Genomic DNA, 16307 nt, shown 5'->3' with positions numbered 1-16307 from the left:
TTGCATCTTTTGAGATGATCATATGTTTTTTCTATTGTAGTATATTATTATGGTGAATTACATTGATTTTTGAATGTTAAACCAACTCTGCATTTCTGTGGTGGTCCCCACTTGGTAATGATATATTATTCTTTTGTAGAATTTGTGTTTATAATTGTATTTATAATTGTTGTCTATGTTCATGAAAGATATTGAACTATAATTATTTTTCGTCTGATTTTGCGATCAGGGAAATGCTCACCTCGTAGAATGAGTTGGGGAGTGTTCTCTCTTCTCCAATGTTTCTGAATAGTCTGAAACTTCACATAGAATGGTATTATTTCCTCCTTAAATGTTAGGTAGAATTTGCCAATGATGCTATCTAGGCCTGAAATTTTCTTTGTGGAAAAAATTTTAGCCTCAGTGTTAATTTTTTAAATAGATAATAAGTTATTTCAAGTGCATATTTCTTCTTGAGTGAGCTTTGTGCCTTTTAAGAAAGTTATCCATTTTATCTAAATGGTCAAATTTATTGGCATAAAGTTATTTATAATATTGCCTTATTATTCTTTTATTAGCTGTAGCATCTGTAGTGATATGACCTTTCTCATTCTTGACATTGGTATCTGTATCTTCTCTCTTTTCCCTGATTAATCCTGCTAGAGATTAATCAATTTTATTGATCTTCTTCAAGAAAAAGCCTTTCTATTTTCCATTTTGTTGATATCCACTTTGATCTTTATTATTTCTTTTATTCTGCTTACTTTGGTTTTAATTCTCTTTTTAATATTTTATTTTAGAGTATGAAGTCATTCATTTGAAACCTTTCTTTTTTTCGCATAGGTGATTAGTGCTATATATTTTTCTCTAGGTATTGCTTTAGCAGCACCCACAAATTCTAATATGTTTAGTTTTCATTTCCCTTCAGTTAAGAATGCTTATTAATTTCCCTCTTGATTTTTTTTTATCCATGCGTTATTTAGGAAGTGTGTTATTTAGTTATAAATATTTGGATATTTTCTAAGCATCTTTAAGGATTTCTAATTTAATTCCATTGTGCTAAAAGAACATATTTAGTATGAATTGCTTCGTTTTCAATTTATTGATACTTGTTTTATGGCTCAGAATATGGCATATCTTGGTAAATGTTCCATAAGCAATTGAAGATAATTTGTATTCTATTGTTAGATGAATAAATAACAGTTAGTTCAGATTGATTGATAGTGCCATTCAAGTCTATAGCTTTGCTGATTTTCATGCCTACTTGTTCTATCAGCAGAGAGGGATAATGAAATATATGATTATAATTGTGGATTTGTCTCTTTCCCTTTGCATGTCTATCACTTTTGCTTCATTTATACTGAAGGTCTGTTATTAGGTTTATGAGCATTTAGTACTGTGATGTCCTATTGATTAATTGACCTCCTTGTCATTATGCAATGCTTGTCTTTATCCCTGATAATATTTTTGGCTTTAAAATCTATTTTTTTTTCTGACATCAATATAACCATTGCAATTTCCTGTCATTCGTTATTCCCATACAGTGTTTTTATTCTAAGACATTGTAGTTTTTATTTCTATAAAGATTTTTTATAGAGGAAGACTCTAAAAAAATTATTTACCCACTCTGTGTCTTAATTTTTTTCCCTACTAAAAAAGATGTACTAGTACTTATACCATAGAATTGTTCTTATGATGAAATAAGGGCATATATCAAAGTGTTTACAATTGCATATGTTAGAGTGTAAACTCTGAATATATGTAATCTACAGCTTCTACTATTATAGCTGACTTTTCAAAAAGTTTTTTTTTAATCCTTAAGATATTCAAACAAATTTTTATTGGTTTACATCACCAGTAAGTTCCTTGTTTATACATTCATTAGTCATTTTTAATCTAAATAAACTAGAATATTATATGAACTCAAGAGATACCTGTGTTTAATTTTGTTTACCTACATTATTTATCATTGTTTTATATTTAGAATTGTATACAAAGATACAGGTATAGTCCTATTATCATATTTTTCAAGTTTAGTGAGTTGGCAATTTCCAGATGCATTAGAATTGTACGATAGTTGTGAATTGTTCTTAACTGCATGCAATAGGCTTAAATATAGGACATGTTGAGAGACTGAACAAATTTGTTTTTTTTAAGTCAAGGTAAATAAATGTTTGCATTTAATTTTTATATGAATCCTTCTCATTATTATTATTTACAATGGGTCGTGTCATTTTTCTTTTTTTAGATTGGGCAACTGGCTTTTAAAGGAATGAGAAGACTCAATAGAATCCAGTCAATTGTGTTTGAGACTGCCTACAACACCAATGAGAACATGCTGATTTGTGCCCCCACTGGAGCTGGAAAGACGAACATTGCAATGCTCACAGTTTTACATGAAATTCGCCAACATTTTCAACAAGGCGTTATCAAAAAGAATGAATTTAAGGTAGGAAATTAACAAACCAGACAACAGCTTTTTAAGTTATAAAATTAAAATCATTTGGGAGTTGTACCTGTTATATAAAATCTGGAAGTTTTTTTAGAATATTCATGAAGTCACATAAAGAATCCTGCTTGATTTATTTCATTAGTATTAAGGCAATCTTTGTTTGTGTTATGAAAATTCCATTACCCCTGTGAAAAGCTATGAAAATACATTTAGCCTTGAAGCAGAACCAATTTTCTAAGTGATAAGGCTGTATAAACAAATCTCATTGTCCTTTAAACAGCTGCACACTTACCCAACAAAGATAAGTAGTTTTCATATATCACTATTAAGATTTTTCACTCAAAGTGGCTAGAATCATATTTCACAATAAATTGTGACTTCTATTGACTACTGTGAAACAAATGACATTGTAGTTTTTGCTCATTCATCAAGCTAGTGTTTGTTTGGTACAGATTGTATATGTTGCTCCAATGAAAGCCTTGGCAGCTGAAATGACAAATTACTTCAGCAAACGTCTAGAGCCACTGGGCATCGTTGTGAAAGAATTGACTGGTGATATGCAGTTGTCAAAAAATGAAATTTTACGAACTCAGGTATGTTGTATACTTAGCTTTTTTTAATACCATTTTTTTTCAGGTAGTTGTGAAATTGTTAAACAACTATACCATAAGTGGCTATAAAATATAATACAGATACAATGTAATGAACTTCTTTTATTTGTAACCACATCTTATACAAAAGAGGCTTTTTGGTGGGGCTTTGTTTTATGATATCCCTTCTAACTTCTGTGATTTTTGCTATTTCTGGAATATTGTTAGAATCCTGGTATAGATTTTAAGTCCATTGACAGTATATGTTATTCTTTTAAAACAAAAGAGAATAAGGATATGGATAAGACCAGACTTCAATTTTAAGAGCAGGAGATAAGTAGACCTTTAAATAATTCCACTAGTATCCTAAACCATTCCATAAGAACCACTTAACTTGTAATAAAAGTTTTCAGTCATTATTTCATAAAAAGGAAAGTTATTTAATCATGCACTGTATATAACGCTATGATAGGTGAAATGCATGACAACAAAGGCTTTTAAGATATACGGGTGCTGCCAAGCACCTTATAACTGAATGGGCAAAACCTGTATTAGAGCTATACCTAGATTATCATTAATGTATGCCACATGTAAGTAAGGTGATGTTTATAGTACTTTTAAAAAATTAAATAAATAACCAAATATTAATGAGACAACTCAGGGGAGTTTGATAGAAAATAGATATTATAGCTTAGATAGCTTTTGGAAAAATGAATGGACATTGATTTAAAATGTGGTTGGAGTGTGTATTAGTTTCCTTTGCCTGCCATAACAAATTACTACAAGCTTGGTCGCTTAAAGTAATAGGAACTTAACTCTCTCACAGTTCTAGAGGTCAGAAGTCTGAAATCAAGGTGTCAGCAGGGTTAGTTTCTTCTGGAGGATCTGATAGAGTATCTTTTCCATGTCTCATAGTTTCTGGTGGCTACTGGCAGTTCTTGACATTCCTTGGCCTGTGGACACATCACTCCAATCTCTGCCTCTGTCTTCACATGGCCTTCTTCCTTGTAGGTCCTTTCCCCAAGTCTATACATCTAAGAACACTATTCATTGGATTTAGAACCTTCCCTAATCTAGCATGATCTCAAGATCTTTACCTTAATTACATCTACAAAGATCTTTTTCCAAATAAGTTTACATTCACAGTTTCTGGGTGGATATATCTTTTTGAGTGTCACCATTCAACCCACTACAACAGGTATCCCAGGTACGCTGAACTACATGACAAAGATAGAAAATCAGGTTCCAGTTAAATATATTTTGGGGTTGATAAGGATAGAGTGCTTTATAATTCACATTTATGTCAGTTTTACTAGTTATCATTGTTTGCCGTTCATAGACATTCTTTTAAAAGTTGATCCAAAATCCACGTATTTTTCTCTCATAACATTTTTGTAGTATCTTATTCCAAATTAATTTTTCTTGAAAATCAATAATTATGTTTGATATATTAATTACAAAATGCCTTTTATCATCATTATTTTAACATCATCTGCCTAGAAGCATTTTAATAATTTTTTAAAGTATCTTTTAATTAAAAAGACATTCTCTGGTCTTTGATATATAATCAAATTTCTGATATTCTTTATGAAATTTGAGTGATTAGATATCATCCAGCCTTTCTTTTCCTTGAAACATTCTGAATTTGGTTTTGTTAAAGTATATTCATGTATATGGTCACTTTGTTTAAGAAATTTTGGTTCTTTTTATATAATTTGTACACTTAACATAATTAACTGAATGACATTTTAAAATTTAAGTTCGTTCAATAAAGGGAAGGGAGTTTTACAGATTTGCAAACACAGTACAATATTATGTCCTGTATCCAAATTTATGGACACATTAGATTCTGAAAGTTTGTTCATTTTTTCATAAAGTTGTGTTATATGTGATAGGTTCAAAGGGTAGCCAAATATATAATTACAGAGATTATGTCTCCAAACTATGCATCAGGACACATAGACTGATATATAATTTTTTTAGTGTGTGATTTTACTTTTATAATGTCTTGTAAAGGCATATACATTAAATCAAAATTTGACATTTAACAAATTCTCTTTATTAAATATTAATTTTCCTAAAATTGGAACTATTCTAGAGCATCCGAGACCATATGCCTATAATGCATCTTACTTAAAAAGTTTTGTATCTCAGTGAGTACAAAGAGGTTTAGGGAAGAAATTAAATCAATTTATTCCTCTGTTGCTGCTTACAAATCTAGCCTTAAGAACTTTTCTGTAAATGGTAAGTTTGGCTTTGGCAGTCTTATCTCACCACTGTGCCAGATCCAGGGCTGTTCTTCTGCGTCTTTCTGCTTTAGTCTTTCTGCATACCATTAACATACCATTTAAAAATATATAAATAAATAAATAGAAATTTCTCAGTTTAAATTTCTAATATAAGAAATGTTGATAGACACATGTGGGGCCTCAATATTTTTTAAGAGTGCAAAGGAGTCTTAAAGCCAAAATGTTTTGAGAACCACTGCTGCACAAGAAAGCTCCTCATGAAAGATACTGGATTCTCTTCACAATCTATATCCAGCCTGTTATTCAACCTTATGTCCCTACTGTTTCCAATATAAATTATGGCCAGACCATTTCTGCTTTTTCTAAAATAACATTACTCAAATAACATTTTTCTCTAAAGAACTATGATATTAAGTTTCCTCAGGCATTTTCTTTATTTCATAATGCTTTCCTTTATCCAATGACATTTATTCAAACTTTACCCATTCTTCAAAACTCCGTTTGAACCCTGTGAATACTTTATTTACTCTTTCCTGAGTCTTATAGCAACATTAATTTATATTTATAAAACAATACCTAGTCCACAAAATCTGTGCTTTGTGATCTTAGAAATCTGGAACATTTTCAAATAAAATTTTGATTGCTTTTGTATAGTGTCTAACTGTTATTGGTGCTAATGGAAGAATATTTATGGAAAGACAAGACAGGTAATATTCAAATTCAAATTATGCATCCTCACTCAGTCATTTCAAGAACCTTATTGAGCAGTGTGTCCGTTTTACAGAAAGTAAAACTCATTAAAATCTACCTTGATTTATATGTTTTTAAAAGGTTTATGGGCATCTTTTTTTTCCCCCATTTGCTCATCTCTACTTCCCTAGACCTGATCTGTATCCTTTGTCAATATTTGTTAACTCTGCAAGGGCAGGGACCACGTGCTTGGCCTCAATAATAGTTTATAAATTGAACCTCCTGCCTTGTGCTTGCTCTTTATTCTCCTCTGAGTAGTCCTACTGTCAGTAATGCTGATTTTTGTAGGGCTGAAACTACATGAATTGCTAACCTCTTCACCCTATCCGTCTTCCTATTTTCATAGATTAATAAGCTGCTGCATCACTGCCTTTGAGAGCAAAGCAGGGATACTGTCAAGCATTTGGGAGTACAGACATACTTAACTTTTTTTTTTTTTTGAAGTTTTAATTCCTTGTTTTTCCTACTTTTTCCCAGCTTTTAATAATTCCCATTATATATTTTTGATAAATAAGTATCTCAGTAATTAACACAATTAAATATCATCTTAAGTTTTCCATCATTTTTAAAAAGTGTTTTCAGTGATGTTAGTTTATCTTTTTAAAAAAATATATGGGAAGGCAAATTAATCTTATTAGAAATTCCCTGTCATGCTATTCTGATCATATTATTCCCTTGCTCATATACATCCATTGGTTCTTATTGCTTATTGAATTAAGTTCAGCTACCTAGAATTTTGTATAAATTAAGTAATGAGATCTGTTTTGTGGCTCACTAGGGACTATCAGGTCTAGCACAAGCTATGATTTTATTGATGTTTGAATGTAAAATTTTGTTTTACAAGGCAGAATTATGTAATCCTCAGATTTAGTGTCAGGAGAAATATTTTGTGTAGACAACAAATACCTCTTTGGCATTCACCTGAAAAGCGACTTTGAACAACTTAGTAAGTTTGTCATAAGTGGAAACACCAACCTACTTTTCTAACCTTATTTTCTATTGTTCTACATCTACCATTAATTTCAAACCTCTCCCCCTCGATATACCCTTTATGAAGAGTTTCTATATTATAATATTCATCATGCTTTTCAGTGGTTCTGTTGAGCAATTATATTTTCCTTATACCCTCTCTTTCCTCAACTCAGATTATCTCTTCTGCATTCCTTCCTAATATCATAGATGCAGTGTTTCTTTGAACCTTAGTGAAAATACTGGTCAGAAATTTTAGAAAATATTTCTCCTTTCCTAAAAGTAACTTTAGAGCAAAGCAACATACTTGCTCTGAGTTCTGAAATAGTTTTCCTTCTTTTATATTTGTTTGCTCATTCTTATCCTGGGCTGAGTTTATCTGTGCAGTTTTAGGAGTTGACAGATAGGTTATTTCAGGTTTTGTTTTTCTTCTATTTTGGCTGATGATGGAGAGAAATTCTGTTCCTATCACTCAAGCCATGGCAACAGCAAAGGGGACCTTGAATTTCTGTTGTATTCTACTAGATCAGAGCTCCAGCATTTTTAGTTGAGAGGGTGTGTGTGGTATGCATATTGCGAATACTTATGTCACACTCAATGTTAACGTTACACTACCCTGATTGATTCTTCTCTCAACTGGATTTTTTCTATGATATATATTTTATTGATTATTTCACTGAGAATATGCTTAGGGGTGGAGGGTAAGCAAAAGGAGTAGTGCTCAAGTTGCAGTTTTATCTGGATATCTATACATATGTTTAATTTACTATTGCTACCTTTCTCTATAAAATCTGGGGTGCTTTTATTTCATCTCCATTCCTGAAGGACATATTTATTGGATATAGACTTGTAGGTTGTCAGTTCTTTGCTTTCAACACTTAAAAAATGTGCCACTTTTTTTCTGGCCTCCAAGATTTCTAAAGAAATTCCCACTGTCATTCAAATTGTTGTTCATATGTAATATGTTATTTGTTTCTCTCAATCTCCTTTCAAGATTCATTCTTTGTATTAATTTCCAGAAGTTTGATTGTGATGTGTCTAATTATAGATTTCTTTGGATTAATCCTTTTCGGTGTCTGTTCAGCTTCTAGAATCTGTCAGTTTATTTCTTTTGTTAAATTTGGGTAATTTTCATCCTTTATTTCTTCAGCCCCTTACTCTTTCTTCTCTCTTTGGACAACACTGACAGGAATGTTAGATCTTTATATCTTCTTTCTGTTTCTTTGCTGAAACTTTCTATTTTTTTCATTTATTTCAGGTGTGTTTGAAATTGCTTCTTGATAGATTTTTATGATAGTTGCTCTAAAAGTGTTGTCAGACAACTTCAACATCTTTATTATTGGCCTCTGCTGCATGTCTTTTCTCATTTGAGTTGAGATTTTCTTGGTTATTGGTCATTGTTGGCCCCTGCTGCATGTCTTTTCTCATTTGAGTTGAGATTTTCTTGGTTATTGGTTTTGCATGTTATTTTCAGTTGTATCCTGGATCTTTTAGTATTACATTATATTATGAGAAAACTCTTATTCTTAAATATTTGAGGCTCCTCCATACTATATTCCATAGTGAATGTACCAGTTTAAAATCTCAACAACAGTACATTCTCTCCCCCTTTCTTCCACATCCATGTCAGCATTTGTTATCTTGTTTTTTTGATGATGAGCATTCTAACAGACATGAGGTAAAATCTCATTATAGTTTTAATTTGCATTTCCCTCATGACTGGTGATATTGAGCATCTTTTCCTTTACCTTTGGCCATTTGCATATCTTTGGAAAAATGTCTCTTCAGGTCCTTTGACTTTTTTTAATTGGATTATTATTATTTTTGCTATTGAGTTGTATGTGTTCTTTATATGTTCAGATATACGATTTTACAAATACTTTTTTCCATTCTGTTGATTGTCTTTTCACTTGTTAATTTTTTTCTGTGTAGAAACTTTTTCATTTGATATAGTTCCACTTGTTTATTTTTATTTTGTTTCCTGTGCTTGAGGTGTCATATCCAGAAAATCACTACCAAGACCCATGTCAATGAGCTTTATTCCTATGTTTTCTTTTAAAGTTTTATGGTTTGAAGTCTTAAGTTTAAATCTTTAATCCATTTCAAGTTAGTTTTTTTGAATGGTATAAGAAATGGATCCAGCTTCATTCCTTTACATGTAAATATCTAGTTATCCTAGTACTATTTATTGAACGACTGTCTTATCTCCATTGAGAATTCTTGTCTCTCTTGTCAACTATTATTTGACTGTACATGCTTGACTTTATTTCTCGGCTCTCGATTCTGTTCCATTGGTTTATTTATCTGTTTTTATGCCAGGAGCATACTGTTTGGATGACTGTAGCTTTATAGTATAGCTTGAAATTAGGATTTCAAGTGTGATGCTCCTTGCTTCGTTCTTCTTTCTAAAGATTTCTTTGGCTATTTGGGGTCTTTTGTAGTTCCATATAAATTTGCAGAATGTTTTTCTACTTTTATTTTTAAAAATGCCATTATCTTTATAAGATTTGTATTGAATCTATAGGTGGCTTTTGGTAATATTACCATTTTAACAATATTAATTCTTCCAGTTCATAAACATGCAATACCTTTCCATTTATTTGTCTTTTTCTTGATTTTTCATCAGTGTCTTGTCACATCCTCTTTAACACTTGCGTGATTACTCTTTTTAATTTTAACTATTCTAGTAGATGTGTAGTAGTATCTTCTTGTGGTTTTAATTTTCATTTTCCTAATGAATAATGATGCTGAGCATGTTTTCGTGTGTCTTTTTGCTATGTTTATCTTCTTTGGTGATGTTTTTTGTTGTAGTCGTTTTTGTGTTTGTTTGTTTTTCAAATTGTTTGCATTGTTTAAAATATTTTAATTTTTGTCTTACTATTGAGTCATAAGACTTTTTTATGACTCTGCATACAAGTCCTGTATTGGATATATGCTTTGCAAATAATTCTTCTAGTTAGTAGACTTCCTTTTAATGTTTATTACAGTATCTTTGGAAAAGTAAACACTTTACATTTTTATAGAGTTCTAATTTATTGACCTTCTCTTTTAAAGTTTATGCTTTGTGTGTTCTGCTTGAAAAATATTTGCCAAGCCCAAGTAAGATTTTCTTCTATGTTTTTCTCTAGAAATGTTATAGTTTTAGACTGTGATCCATTTTAAGTTGATTTTTTTTGTGTAAAGGTTGAAGATCATTTTTTTTTTTTGCATATGAATACTTGCAATTTGGCACCATTTGTTGACAAGGTTATTTTTGCCCATTGAATTGCCTTGGCACCATTATTGAAAACTAATTGACTATGTAAGTGTAGCTCTATTTCTGAATTTTATTGTGTTTCATTGACTTGTATGTTTATCTTTATGTCAATACTATACTGTCTTAATAACTAAATAATATTTATTGAAATTAGGTTAAGTCCTCTAACTTTGTTCCATTTCACAGTTGTTTTGACATATCCCAGGTCTTCTCATTTCTGTATAAATTCTGTATGATTTAGTTGGTTTTGCTAACTTTTTTTTAATCTAATACTATTCAATTTTATCTAGTAACCTTAGAGTAGAGAGAGAACAAGTTATAAAAGTGTAAATTGGAGAATTGTAGCTGTTTGAGTTATTGTGCAAAACTTGAACGCCCTGAAAATATCCCTTTAATTGTAATGCAAACTTAAAGTAATGCAAACCGAAAAGAAATTATAAATGTTTGAAATGTAGGGAAGATTGCCCACAATACCCTAGGATTATAGATATTTTTAAAGTATTTAATTCCTTTTTAATATTTTCAGTTTTTTAATTTTTTCTTCTCATTTCAATGCATATTCCTCATTAAAAATTTTAAAATAAGCAAACCAAAATAACATAACATGTGCAATCATAAGTTATTTTCATTTATGTGCTAATATAGTAATGTATTTAACATGAGGTAGTACATCATAGTGGTACATTAAAGTTAATTGATTTTATACATGTGAAGTGTTTAGCACAGTGCTTGGTACATAATAATTTCTTATCATGAAATTATTAATAATAAGCATTAGCTGTCCTAATATAATCATATAAATAAGGTGCTTTATTTCTTGCTTTTTTATTTTTTAACAATATACCATGAACAGCTATCCATGTCAATAGATTTGTGTCTGCAACAATTTTAACATTAACTATAGTGCAGTGCTGTTCAATACAGAGCCACTAGCCACACGTGACTATTAAAATTAAAATTAAATAAAATGTAATAAAATTAAAAATTCTTTTCCTCCTTTGCACTAGCCTTTCAGCTGCTCAATAATCACCAGTAGTTATGAATTAAATATTGCAAACATTACTATTTTCACAACAAATTCTGTTGGACAGTGACAGCATAGTGCTTAAAGGAAGTGTTATGGCAATATAGAGAGCAGAAGCTGAGGCACTGTACACGCATGCATGTGCCTTTTCTTTGTTATGGGGCATATACTTCCAGCGTACAGAGTCCTACCACAGTTGAGAAAGAAGCCAATAATTGCTAAGCCACTCCTCTTTTATAAGATTTAGGCTTACAATCTCTGGTCTTCAGTTTAAGAATATATTTACAAACATTAGGCTTTCCTGGCTCTGAACCTATTTTGATACAGTTCTTAATCATAAACTTGAGAATCTCTGTTTCCAGCTTCCCAGGATGCTGCAGAGCCCCTCTCCCCATAGTAGTACACAACATCATATGGATATTTTTTGTTTTATTTAAATCTTGGTTGGATGTTTGTTTAGAGTGTTTTCAATTTTCTGTTAGAAAACTCAAAGCGTATTCATGATTGGCTAGAAATATGTACTAAAAACAAAGCGTATATAATAAGAAATAAAAGCCCAGTAAATTTTGAAAAAATGGCATAAATGCTTAATAAAACATTGAAGCTTGCAAAACAATCCTGTAGAGCACCAACATTTTATCACAAATTAGTAACTGAGAATAGCATGTCCATCGATTTGTTATTTCATATTTATCATTACAAACTTAATTTTGATATTATCTTTTTTATCAAGTTATCTATAGTCATATTAGAAACCAGTTTAACTTCAGTCAGTATATCTTTATATCACATATCTAGGCACTAAATTGCCATATTGCTATGTTTTTAAGTCACTGTCCCATCCCCCACCTCCCTTTCTCACTCAGTGTTCTATTTGACATTAAGAGCTTAAAAGAAAAGAACATAAATTTAAACTACCTGACAAAACATGGATAAAAATTAAGAGGAAGTGAAAATTATATACAATATAGATTTTATCAACACAAAAGGATTTGATTCAACTTATAGATTTTGTAAAGAACTGAACTTTTGCCATGTGTAAGGACATTCAAGACATTCAGAATAAAAGCATTTATTCTCCTTAAAATACTATGTACCTGTTTCATGAATAAGTGATGAATGCTAATCATTTGAAGTTACTATTCACTAAGCTACATAAGTACAAATACAGTTTTAAGCCAGTTGAAAAATCCAGAGTTGTAATGATGAAATATAAATATTCTGATGTATTGATTTAGTTTAGAAATTAGTGTGGTATTCTGTTTGTTATAATGCTATTTCTTATTTCCCTAGTTGTCTTCTTTGTTTGGTTTTGGGATTTGTTCTTAATAGTACTTATTCCAGAAGCAGAGTAAAAGACAAAAACAATATTCTTTTATATTTTGAAGGTGATTCTTGACTGTTTAAGCTTAATTTTCCAAGTGACTGAACAAACATAATTAGTATGTTTTTGGTGGCAGTAATGATTTTTCAGTCCTTTATAACTCTAAATGTTTTTCTTTTTCTATTTTTTCTATTTGCATTTACAGTTTTATGTAATTAAGTAACTAATAACCAAAATAAATTTTAAGCTTCCTTTTATTAAGAGAGATATCTAAACAATAGGAATAGAACCTAAAATGTGAAAGCTTTGATCTCTAAGAACAACAGTTAGTTTTAAAAGGCTGAACCATGTGTTTATACATAATAGAATTAGAAGGCTACCACTTTGTAGTTATGAATTAAATATTGCAAACATTACTATTTCACATTCCCTAGTGAAATGTAAATATTATTTGCCAGGATAACTATTTTCTGCATTGAAGGCATGCCATTAAGAAGTAATGAGAGTTCTCATTTAAAGAGTGTCTCATTACTTTTATTAGTATGTAAGGTATAAATTATTTGGAAGAATTATGGAATTCTTACTCTTAGTTATTGATTATTTTTATTTTTGCAAGGTTTAAAAGCTACCCATAAAATATATTATATCTTATATATATAAAATATATGCTTTGAGTAAAAAGTACAGTCTTATGTACTGCTTTTAGCTGTTTTGTTCCTGTTAATATACTTGGGTTGGAGGGGGTAGCAAGAGAACTGTAATTTTGGCATAAAAATCTATCTGTTGAATGCAAATTATGTATTATGTGAGACCCTTTCCTCAGATTATAATATAACAAGCACTTGGAAATCTAATTATCTTTGCTTTCACTGAAAAAAATTTAGAATAACAACCTTTGCCTATTCCATGAGTAATCTTTTACAGAAAAATAAATTAGATGATTAAAGAGAGGAGTGGGGTTCATATCATGTGATTGTTTCATATTTTTATGGACATTAAGTAAAAATAGCAAAGTAATTAGATAATTATTTTTATTTTATTTTATTTTGATTTTTTTTCCCCTGAGAAAATGACCATATTTATTTGGGCTGTAATATATATATTTTTTCTTTTTTTATTAAATTTATTGGAGTGACATTGGTTAATAAAATTATATGTGTTTCTAGGATAGAGTTCTGGAATTGAGATTGCTGGACCTAGGATTTGTACATGTTAAGTTTCAATAGATTTTACCAAATTTCCATTCAAAGTGGCTTCGCCGATTATTCTTAATATCTCTATTAAAGAATGAGTTTATGTAAATTGATCATATAAATACTAAATACAAGAATAGACTCTTCTTCAAGGGAAAAAGAAGTTTAAAAATGAGGTGTTAGATATCACTAACAATCACATACTAATTAATACAAAGCTGTTTTTCCATGATAAATTAATAAAGCTAATGAAAATACCCGATGTGGGCAAAACTACAGTGTAACTTCAGCTCCCAGCCATTGCAGATAGTGTGGTAAAATCATTTTGGCGAGTGATTTGCTTAAAAGAAATAAGGTAGTATGGTGAAAAACAGTTTAGTTAACTAAATAGAGAATGGATATTGGAGTCTTGTGGTATTGGAAATTTGACAGATTTAGCCAATTCTTCTTAACTCGGGTTGCAATATCAGAATCACTTGGGAGCATTTTCTTACTACACACATTGGTATTCTTTTTGATAATAGATATCCTATCCTAAAAGGTATGAGTGATAGCTCATGGTGGTTTTGATTTGTGTTTCCCTGATAATTAGTGATATTGAGCACATTTTCATGTATCATGCTCAGGTTCACTGAATCCTGCTGGTAGCCTGTTGTCATGAATGCTGCCTGGGGCTCTGGGAGCCATCTTGCTTGGACTGCTAGAGCCAGTAGGTAGAGGCTGGGGTGAACCGGGAGCCTGAGTTTGCAGGAGCCCCTGGGGGAGGCACTTAGGGCCTTGGAAGTCAGCCTGTTGCTGCGGTGGGCTGTCTGCAGTGAAGTTAGGCTCTCACTTTACTTTCCTGCTCCAGTGGGGAAGATATCTCTGTGCTGGGCTGCCTGGGCTTACAGGAGTGGGTGATGTGGGTAATGTGAATCTGTCTCTTCTACCCTTTGCAATGCATCTTTTCTTATTTCTGTGCTTCATCCACGTATTGTAATCCATCACCTGGAATGCTAAACTCTTGTGAAGTTATTTTCATTCACGAATAGTTGTTCAAATTGATGTTTCTGAGGGGAATTGACTGAACCTATGCTACCATTTTACTGGGATCACTCCGTTTTTCAATTGGGTATCAAAAAAGCTTAGACCCAGTTTTAATACTTAATCACAGACACGACACTGTGTTGGCTAATCCTTTGGCCGTATTTGCTCTTCTTCTTATCAATTTTCTAAGCTTCATTTTTAGTCTATGTGAATTTCTTTTAAGCCATTTTAAAGCCAGTAACAAATAATTGCATTCGATCTCTTTTTCAGTGCTGTAAGTTTGTTAGATTGTAGGAAATGGAAGGGAATGGAGAGAAAAGTGCAGAAAAATATATAATTTCACTTGGTTTTGTGTCATAGTCATACTGGTGCTATATGTGTAGTTTACACCCAGGATTGTGAGCAGAGTCAGTGGAAGTTGCTTGTACAGGGTCAGGTGACCATTGCATTTCATAACATTGTGTAAGAGTTTGGACCACATTTTTGTTGTTGTTGTTGTTCTCTGCTCTCTTAGGGGAGAGGTTGGGGATCTAGACTAAGTGTTGGCCTGATCTAGTCTTAATACTCTTGTTGAGGTGGGAGAGCCTGATAGGAGTAGACATGGCCTACAAGTTGGGGTTTTTAGGGCCCGTGAGCCCCAGGACGAGCACACTGAACCATTTCTCTTAACCCCCAAACATTCCGAAAGCACTACCATCTGTCCTAGACTGGGGAATTACACTGCGGGATTAATGATGGTTGGGGGTGTGGGTATGTGAATTACACTGTGAGGGATTAATGATGGTTGGGGGTGTGGGTATGTGAAAGACAGTGAATCTGTATGCATGAAAAAGCACATTTGGAGAAAGAAGTTACAAGGGAGAGCACGAGATGAACCAGGAGGCTTGACTGCTGTGATGGAACCACAAGTGGCAGATTGGACCACATTTCACTATTTTGTTGTGTATTGTTCTTAAGTATAAGCTTCTAAATTTCTTGGCTTTATCCTTGTATTCCTAGGTATAAACATTGAGGAAGCGTGTTAGTCTTAAACTTCTATTGAGAAATTCTTTGGATAACTATATATTGTGATTAAATAATACACATGTCCTGCCTTTGTTTTTTTCCCCTAAATTAAATAGAAAGGATTCAAATACAGAAGCAGGTAAACAATAAGGACAACTAGTTTCCTTATTTGCACTCATTTTCATCAGCTTGTATCCTTCCACAATTTGTTGATAAAATTTTAGAATCCTTCTTTTTCTTCTTTTCAATAGTAGACCCTCAACAAACTTTTGGTTAATTGTTCTTGAGTTAATAAAATCTCTTGACATTGAATGTCTGGAATTAGTTGAAGAGATGGAAAAGGTATTATTTTGAATCATTCTTGTGAAGTACTGCAGAATACTTTTTTTTTTAGCTCATCACACATGAGGTTTTAGTAGTTTGGTATTACAATATGACATGTAAAGTGTTTCATTTTAGTAAGAAATCAATTCTCAAACTGAGTTTTGCA

General features: G+C 31.6%; 1 protein-coding gene across 1 annotated transcript in view; it reads left to right on the top strand.

The window, feature by feature from the left end:
• The window catches only part of ASCC3 (activating signal cointegrator 1 complex subunit 3), a 261881-nt gene that overhangs the window by 78696 nt on the left and 166878 nt on the right, over nt 1-16307 (top strand). Inside the window, exons 9-10 of the mRNA XM_039869401.1 lie at nt 2228-2428; nt 2884-3024. Of these exons, the coding sequence (XP_039725335.1) occupies nt 2228-2428; nt 2884-3024 (342 nt within the window). The remainder of the gene's footprint in view (nt 1-2227; nt 2429-2883; nt 3025-16307) is intronic.

Source organism: Pteropus medius, unplaced genomic scaffold, assembly GCF_902729225.1.
Source record: "Pteropus medius unplaced genomic scaffold, Ma_sr-lr_union100, whole genome shotgun sequence".
NCBI classification, from domain to species: domain Eukaryota; kingdom Metazoa; phylum Chordata; class Mammalia; order Chiroptera; family Pteropodidae; genus Pteropus; species Pteropus medius.
Note: the sequence above shows the minus strand (reverse complement) of the source record. Positions and strands in the feature narration are given on the sequence as shown.